Source organism: Zootoca vivipara, chromosome 16 (genome assembly GCF_965207765.1).
Source record: "Zootoca vivipara chromosome 16, rZooViv2.hap1.1, whole genome shotgun sequence".
In the NCBI taxonomy this organism is placed as follows: domain Eukaryota; kingdom Metazoa; phylum Chordata; class Lepidosauria; order Squamata; family Lacertidae; genus Zootoca; species Zootoca vivipara.
In genome coordinates, this window is record NC_142599.1 from 32,220,015 (window position 1) to 32,228,877 (window position 8,863).

At 50.4% G+C, this 8,863-nt stretch overlaps 1 protein-coding gene across 1 annotated transcript; it reads left to right on the forward strand.

Annotated features, from left to right (window-relative positions):
* The first annotated feature begins 386 nt into the window (after positions 1-386).
* On the forward strand, positions 387-4,864 carry LOC148683153 (homeobox protein SIX6-like). Its single transcript, XM_088659695.1, has 3 exons — positions 387-785; positions 2,330-2,493; positions 3,065-4,864. The coding sequence occupies exons 1-3, from the start codon at positions 387-389 to the stop codon at positions 3,231-3,233; spliced, it is 732 nt and encodes a 243-aa protein (XP_088515821.1). The 3' UTR covers positions 3,234-4,864.
* The last annotated feature ends 3,999 nt before the right edge of the window (positions 4,865-8,863 follow it).

Here is an 8,863-nt window from a genome sequence, read left to right on the forward strand (position 1 = left end):
GTCTGGAAAATAAATAGAAATACATAAAAAGAAATACATACTGTGAGAACAGAATGCTGGATTAGATGGGCCTTTGGCCTGATCCGGCAACTGAGGCTCTTCTATTCCAGAAGAGAATCTGATTTGGGGAGAGGGTTGCAACTCCTCGCCCCTGTCCCTATGACAACATCACTGAGGGCTTCTACTGACAATACTTGTGTTGTTTCGTATTATTTCTCCTTCTCCTTCATACTTCCCTCCCTCCCTCCCTCCTCCAGTTCCGGGTGCTCTGCCACTGTGTCCTGTAGATCCTTCCCCGCACTCCTAGCTCGACCATCTTGCTCCCCCTCGCCCTGTAGGCTTGCCTCGCCTAGCTTCCCAGTAGCCTCAGCCCACCCCCCCCCAAGATGACCTTGCCCCCACCAAGTGTTCCCCTCTTCTCCCCAAGCCAGGTGGCCCGTGTCTGCGAAGCCCTGCAGGAGAGCGGAGAATTTGAGCGCCTCGCCCGCTTCCTGTGGTCCCTCCCGCCATCGCTCGCCCTCCGGCACCCCGAAGGCCTCAGCTGCACTCACGCCAATTGCCATGACTTGGAGTTGTTCAGCAGCCCAATTCCCTCGGCCACGTGGTTGGCACCCTACTGCGGCCAGGCTACTGCGGCCACCTACCACCTGGAACCGTTTGGCGCCCTGCGGCCCGGAGACAGGTTCTCGATACATCCGCCAGACCGATCACCTGCCCGGAAGAAGCTCCCTGGTCTGCCGAGGGATTCTTGCCAAGATGGGGAGCAGAAAGTGAACGGCTTCAAGGTGAGCAGGACCTGATTATATTGCTATAGAGTTTTGGGGGGAGGGGTCAGTCTGTATGATCTTCGTGTCCCTTCCATGCCTGTGTTTCTGTATCAAGGAGGCTTGGAATCTTAGAAGAGACCCTTGAACTGGTCAGACTGGTTTCTTTGTAAGCTAACATCCTTAGCTGGCCAGTTGAGTACCGCCATTTACATGTCTAAAGAGGTTGCCCTATTGCCATAGAGACAAACGGGATCTAGATCTGCGTTAGGGACCGGGAACCGTTTTCAGCCCAAGGGCCACATTGCCTTCCAGGCAACCTTCCGAGGGCCACATGCAAAAGTGGGTAGGCATGGCCAGATGCAAAAGTGGGTGGAGCAACACATGCAAATTATTGTTGTTGTTTAGTCACTTAGTCGTGTCTGACTCTTCGTGACCCCATGGACCATAGCACGCCAGGCACTCCTGTCTTCCACTGCCTCCCGCAGTATGGTCAAACTCATGTTGGTGGCTTCGAGAACACTGTCCAACCATCTCATCCTCTGTCGTCCCCTTCTCCTAGTGCCCTCCATCTTTCCCAACATCAGGGTCTTTTCCAGGGAGTCTTCTCTTCTCATGAGGCGGCCAAAGTATTGGAGCCTCAGCTTCACGATCTGTCCATGCAAATTACAGCTCTTCAATAGGCTAGTTTCTGCATGCACTCACACAGCACTCTCTATCCTCCATCCAGGCAGACGAGAGGCATGACCAGAGTACAGAGATACATTCCAGCCTGGCAAGAACCACTTGTATATCTTCCTATATACATAAAAAAGCGAGGTGTTGTCACGCTCTGCAGTTCGCTTGGCTGCCAATAGGTGGCCATGCAAATGGACAGCCGGCCCAAGTGAGCTGCTTAATGGAAGCAGCTCCAAACTCCATCAAATGCGTTGGAAGTGATGCTTAACCAAAGGGAGGGGGGCCCTTCACACAGCAGTTTACCAAACAGTGTGGTGTGTGAGAAGGGCAAACGGGGAGGTGAGTTTGGCAAGCAAAGCTTTCAAGGGCAGCAGGCGTGTTTGTGTGCTTCTCCACCAGAATCCCCCCCCCCCAAGCAAAGGAGTCTGACTGAGTATACTCTGTGGTCACAGACTGCTAGCTGCCTGTTGGATGGTCGGGGGGGGGGGAGGAAGGGTGGTGGTCGAATGGAGTGGGATTATGGGATGGACTGTCCGGAAGGAAGGAACAGCTGGCAGTTCAAAGTGACTCACAATATTATAAGCAAAAAGAAGAAGAAGAATCACATAGACACATATATTAAAACCAGCAAAAGACAATTAATTTAAAACAAAAACAAGTGATCATAAAAAGAAAATATGAAAATATGAAAAAGAATAGCAGGCATGAACAAGAATAGAGGGGTGGAGACAAGGATACCTCTTGAAGGGAAGGGAATTTGAGAGTAAAGACATCATTAAATGGAGCATAAGTTGATTCTGCTTTTCAGCCTCCGCAGAAGAATATTTTCTTTCCTTGTTCCTCTGCACCTGTCCTGTGGCCTGACATCTGTTCTCCTTTTCTCCCAGGAAAGGACGCGGAACCTCCTGCGGGAATGGTACCTTCAGGATCCGTACCCTAACCCTTCCCGGAAGAGGCACCTGGCCCAGGCGACAGGGCTCACCCCCACCCAGGTGGGGAACTGGTTTAAAAACCGCCGGCAGAGAGACCGTGCAGCGTCAGCCAAGCACAGGTGAGAAACAGCTGGACAGAGTGCAAGGCAGGCCTGGCCTAACTCAAGCTGTGGTAGAACATTTCTATTATGCCAAAGTTTCCCAGTACAATCCCTGGCACCTGCATTTTCATAAGGATATCTAAGCAGCAGTCTAAAGAACACAGGCTGGGGTGAATCGACCGTACTCTTCAGTAACCATAGGGGGTGCGGTTCCTTCCCTGCTTCCCTTTTTAAAAAATCTACATGGCTTAAAAAAAAATATTCCATTGTTCTGCTCCCTCCATTTGTTAACAGCCTTCTGGCGGTTCCCTCACTGCGAGAAGTGAGGTTACAGGGAGCCAGGCAGAGGGCCTTCTCAGTGGTGGCGCCCTCCTTGTGCAACGCCCTCCCGTCAGATGTCAAGGAAATAAACAACTATCTGATTTTTAGAAGACATCTGAAGGCAGCCCTGTATTGGGAAGTTTTTAATGTTTTATCATATTTTTAATATTCTGTTGGGAGTTGCCCAGAGTGGCTGGGGAAACCCACCCAGATGGGCAGGGTAGAAATAACATATTATTATTATTATTATTATTATTATTATTATTAGGCTGCAAAAGGAGCCGTCAACCCAGCCTAGAGACGTCCAAACCAAGACCCTAAATAGCAAGCTGTACTTGGCGGAAGAAAGCAGCACCCCTGGGGAGCGGAGAGATCCCACCGCAGCCACCAGTGACGATGAAAACAGCCAAAGAGCAGAGGAGACCTGGGAAGACTGATCCAGCCGAGGGGGGGTCTCTGTTCAACAGAAATGACTGGCTGGGGGTGTGTGGGGGAGATGCAGGGCATGACCAATGGGAATGAGATGCAGTCATCACGAACCCCATTATTTATGGAATGTGGAGGGGGAGGTTTTAAGGAAAGAGAACCAGGTGCAAGATTGAGGGCGCGGCAGGAATTATGGGAACGGAGAGTTTATTGGCTAACTTCCCTGCTATCCCGCTTGCCATCCTTCGGAAGACATAAAACTGGAGTCTCGTTGCCACCTTATGAAAAATAGGATCATTTGGCTCGAGAGAAGGGGCGCCAGGACCCGGGCTTAAGAGGTGCAGGCTCCTGAGCAGTGAAGAACTCCAGGCTTTCTTCTCTCAAGCCTGCCTTGGGCAGCAGCATCTAATTTAACCAGAACGAAACGATAAGCCTCCCAGCCACATCTTCACTTCACACCACCAGGCCCTTCTGTAGTTCTCTGGGTGCTAAAACAGTCGGAGGGAAGGGTTGCCTGCTCAGGGAGGCATCCAGAATGACATGTTGCTGAATCTGCAGCCTGGGCTGGAGAAAAGAGGGCGAGGAGAAGCCAGGAGTGAGGGGAGAGGAAATAGATTTGGGAGGTTTTGGAGTTAAAGCGAGTGTGAATGAGAAGTAAGGAGAGAAAGAGAAAGAGAATATAGATGGGGGTGCAGTATTTGTAGATTAAAAAGAGGTCTGGGGTGGGCTGAGGTTAAGGATGGATGCATCTGTATCAGTTAAGGGGCCGAAGTGATACTAGTCTTCATAGAATCCTAGAGTTGGAAGAGACCACAAGGGCCATCCAGTCCAACCTCCTGCCAAGCAGGAAACACCATCAAAGCATTCCTGACAGATGGCTGTCAAGCCTCCGCTTAAAGACCTCCAAAGAAGGAGACTCCACCACACTCCTTGGCAGCAAATTCCACTGCCGAACAGCTCTTACTGTCAGGAAGTTCTTCCTAATGTTGAGGTGGAATCTTCTTTCTTGTAGTTTGAATCCATTGCTCCGTGTCCGCTTCTCTGGAGCAGCAGAAAACAAGTCTTGCCGATTTTGATCCAAAGGAATGTCTGTTAAATAACTGACAGCACCAATCACTTTTTGGGGAATGATCAAAAGCAGCTTTCCACACCTTTTTGGTCACTGATTGTCAGAGACATACCAGCATCCAGGGCACTTGGAGCCACACCTAGGATAAGGTTACCAGATTTTTTTCAATGAATCTGGGGACACTTTTCAACTTCAATGGATTTTGTTTGGGGATTGATGTGTAAATCTAGGGACTGTCCCTGGGAAATGGGAACGTCTGGTAACCTTAACCTAGGGGTTGGGGCCAAACCACTGTGCCCATGAAGCTTTTGGCTTAACCCTTTGCGTGCCCTTCTTCCCTCAGTTGAAACAAGAAGTCCATACAGGTGACCTGCATCTGCTCGCATTTAGTTTAGTTTGGCCCATCACTCCGATTTCATCCTCTGCCACATATAAATTTAGACTGAGGGCTCCGCGGGGGGTGGGGGTGGGGCAGAGGCCTGTCTTTCGGGGTTGTTTGTTTACCTCACTCTGTGTAAACTGCTTAATATATTTACGGCACAGTATCAATAAAACGCTTCTATTCTAATATCTAGAGAGCGCCATTAAAAATGACAGCGCCACATTAATAAATGATGGTGACTTTGCATTCCAGAGGCGATGCGTCACATAAAAACAAACAAAGGGATACCCGAGGGGCTTCCTTTTGCAGGCATGAGGTTGAGAAGAGAAGCGTTTGGAATGAGAAGGAATGAAGGGAAACAGCTATGATCAACACTTTTAAAAGGCTGGTAAAGGTAAAGGGACCCCTGACCATTAGGTCCAGTCGTGACCGACTCTGGGGTTGCGCGCTCATCTCGCATTATTGGCCGAGGGAGTCGGCGTATAGCTTCCAGGTCATGTGGCCAGCATGACAAAGCCGCTTCTGGCAAACCAGAGCAGCACATGGAAACGCCATTTACCTTCCTGCTGTAGCGGTTCCTATTTATCTACTTGCATTTTGACGTGCTTTCGAACTTCTAGGTTGGCAGGAGCTGGGACCGAGCAACAGGAGCTCACCCCGTCGCAGGGATTCAAACTGCTGACCTTCTGATCAGCAAGCCCTAGGCTCAGTGGTTTAACCCACAGCACCACCTGGGTCCCTGTTAAAAGGCTGGAACCCTATGTAATAAGAAGAGCTAAGGCAAGCCTGCTGGCTTAGGCCAATATTCAGAGGCATTCAGAGGCACAAGATACCTCTGAAAGTGGAGGTGTGATTAGTAGCCACTGACAGCCTTATCCTCCCTTAAATCTGCAGCTAAGTCATCCAAGAGCCAAGTCATTCTCCTTATGTAGGCAAAAAACAGCACCTGGGGGATCCAAGTGGAGGCTGGTCCATTAGGGCAAATGAGACACTTTCCCATCAGCATTGCAAGTGGTCTAGGAGGATGGGAGTTGTAATCCTGCAAGTTCTGGAAGGCCCCAGATCCCCACTCTTCTAGCTTGCATCCAGTCCAGGGGGTGCTGCTGCCTGAAACTCTATTCTTCCTTAGTCCCAGTGTTGACCCTTGTATCAAACTCAGCAAGGACGACAGGGGACCAAACTTAGAATGGCTCAGCCTGTCAATGGCTCTGGCGCCACCTACTGGTGTGCTCCCTGCCTTCTGCCCCAATGGGCACCAGCCACCATTAAAAGGAACCTGAAACAGCTCAGTGTGGACTGAGTGCACACAAGAGGCGTGGCATGGAGCGTGCTGGGAAGGGACATGGCTCGAACCCTGAACAGAAGCACGCCACTTGGCAGCATTTTGTTGAAAGGTTCTGGTTGTATTAATTCCAACCAGTCCCACTCTCAGGGCTTATCAACACTTACCTTTCCCCTGCTCTTTCCAGGCATGGTCCATGATTGAAAGCTCCATGTCTGAGCAAACCCTTTATTTTGCTTTCCCCACAAAACCTGCTCTTTAAAGCTCAATCGGAGCAAGCAGCAATCTGCATAAAAGCTGAATTTACTTTTGCTCCGATTCAGCTTCAAAGTAGTGGTGTATCGTGGGTTGCCAGCACCCAGGGCTGCGTGGAGGTGGCGGGAGGCAGAGAGGGAAAAGAACAGAGTACGCATGTGCATTCAACTGCCTAACGGCGTCCGCATCACCCAGGAAATCGCAGCGACAGAGGTAAGAAGAGCCTTTCCGTTGTCTGGAGAGGTCACTTCCTGGTTTGCATGGTGGAGAAGCCATTTCCAACGATGAAAGCACACAGCTGCATTGAGGCAGAACCAGGTGTTGGAATTTTTGTGCCCCCTAACAATTTTGCACCCGGGGCAACCGCCCCTATGCCCCAGCCCACCCCGCTACACCACTGCTTTAAATAGTGTGTTTTTTCAGGGAAAGCTCAGGGCAAAAATCCAAAAATGATTTGGCACGGCGTGCTACAGTGCACCTCTGCCTGGAAAGAGCAGGGCATAAGGTAAGTGAGAATAAGCCCTGAGTCTCCTCTCCTAAGCTATCAGATACGTCTGGCTCCAAAGCAGCCTTAATTCCTGGGATCGCAGCAGCAAGACGAGCCCACGGGGGAAAGGAAGGTTTCACTCTATATGGGTTTGTTTTTTTAATTGCTCCCAAATCTAGAGCCAGCCCTTCCAAGCCAGGACAGCAGGGCCCTTGGCTACATTCCTAAGAAGCTTCAGGGGCACACCACAAATTTACCAGTGGGGGTGCAGCAGTTAGGGTTGCCGGAGCAGGACCTGAGAGACCAGGGTCCAAATCCCCATTTGGCCACAAAACTAATCGCACTGGGTGACTTTGGTAGGGAGGGAGGGAGTCGCTGCCTCTCAGCCTAACCTACCTCACAGGGCTGTTGTGCGGGTAAAATGGAGTGTGGGGAAGAAACACATCTGCCCCCTTGAACTCCTTGTGGACAAAGGCAGGCGATAAATGCAGTAATAAAATGGGGCTACCTTTGAAGGTGACTCAGAAACTACAACTAATCATAGCTGCCAAGTTATCCCTTTTTTTAAGGGATTTTCCATTATGCTGAATAGGCTTCCTCGCGAGAAAAGGGAAAACTTGGCAGCTATGCAACTAATCCAGAATGCGGCAGCTAGACTGGTGACTGGGAGCGGCCGCCGACACCACATAACACCGGTCTTGAAAGATCTTCATTGGCTCCCAGTACGTTTACAAGCACAATTCAAAGTGTTGGTGCTGACCTTTAAAGCCCTAAATGGCCTCGGTCCAGTATACCTGAAGGAGCGTCTCCACCTCCATCATTCTGCCCGGACACTGAGGTCCAGCACCGAGGGCCTTCTGGCGGTTCCCTCGTTGCGGGAAGCCAAATTACAGGGAACCAGGCAGAGGGCCTTCTCGGTGGTGGCGCCCGCCCTGTGGAACGCCCTCTCAACAGATGTCAAAGAGGAAAACAACTACGTACCAGACTTGTAGAAGACATCTGAAGGCAGCCCTGTTCAAGGAGGCTTTTAATGTTTAATAGATTACTGTGTTTTATTTTTCTGTTGGAAGCCGCCCAGAGTGGCTGGGGAAACCCAGCCAGATGGGTGGGGTATAAATAATAAATTATTATTATTATTATTATTATTATTATTATTATTATTATTATAATAAAATAAGAATTTGTGCAAACTTGCGCTTCTGGGCAAAATAAAAAATGGGAGTGCTGGGGTCTTTGTGAGACCAGATGCCCTTTAAACTGTGGGTGGGGGCCATTTTTATTTTATTTTTTTAAGGTGGGGAAGGGCAGGAGATCTGGGGCCATCTGAGTCAGGCCCAATTACCCACGCCCTAACGAGGCTGCCCCTGTAGCACCATCTTCCTTGAATCAAATGAAAGATGGAATATGCCGTTCGGTAAAGCTGGGGAGCAGGGATGGGGTAGACAGAGGAAGAGAGAACCTGCAGGTAGAGAGTGTGGGAAATGATTGGTTTTGAAAGGTGCAGTTGTTCAGTGATTGGATGCTTTTAAGAGAGGATTGGGCGAAATCACGAAGGATAAGACCCTCAAGGGCTGCTAGCCACGTTATGTTCTCCTATTGGGAGGCAGCAATGTTCCTCCAAGAACCGTATGGTGGGCTGGATGGAGCTGGGCTCTGCTGATATTCTTGGCAATGCGAAAAAGGCAGCAGGTTGAGATTTTGCAGGCCAAGACTGGGCAGCCGTGCGAGGGGGGGAAGGGGAGAGCAAGGGGAGATCTGCTCCTGGCTCTCCCGCCTGCCTGAGTCTCCCCGCCACTCTGCCACCATCTCCATGGCAACGCCGGGAGGATGAGAGGATGCTCTGAGGCGTGCAAGGATGCAGGGATCGGACGGCACCACAGGCTTCCTTGCAGCCACCACCCGGGGAGAAGCGACTTACTTCCGAGCAATTGACTCCCATCTGCTCGCTGCCAAGGCGGGCATCTCTCCTCAGCTGCTGCTGCGGTTGCCAGGGCAGAAGCGGGAAAGAGATACAGACAACTTGGCTGCAGGGCCTCAAAACCTTGGCCTCGCTCTGGCTGGGCTTAATGGATCATGAAAAATAAAACACACACACACAAATAAACGAGAGGGATGAGAGTGGCAATGGGGAGACCTGTGGCTCTCCAGGTGTTCCTGGACTACAAT

Bases quoted from the DNA above. Each gene is read 5' to 3' on its own strand.
- LOC148683153 (XM_088659695.1), top strand. From the start codon at position 387: ATGACCTTGCCCCCACCAAGTGTTCCCCTCTTCTCCCCAAGCCAGGTG. The intron at 786-2,329 runs GTGAGCAGGACC...CTTTTCTCCCAG, and splicing joins AGAAAGTGAACGGCTTCAAG to GAAAGGACGCGGAACCTCCT. The intron at 2,494-3,064 runs GTGAGAAACAGC...TATTATTATTAG, and splicing joins GCAGCGTCAGCCAAGCACAG to GCTGCAAAAGGAGCCGTCAA.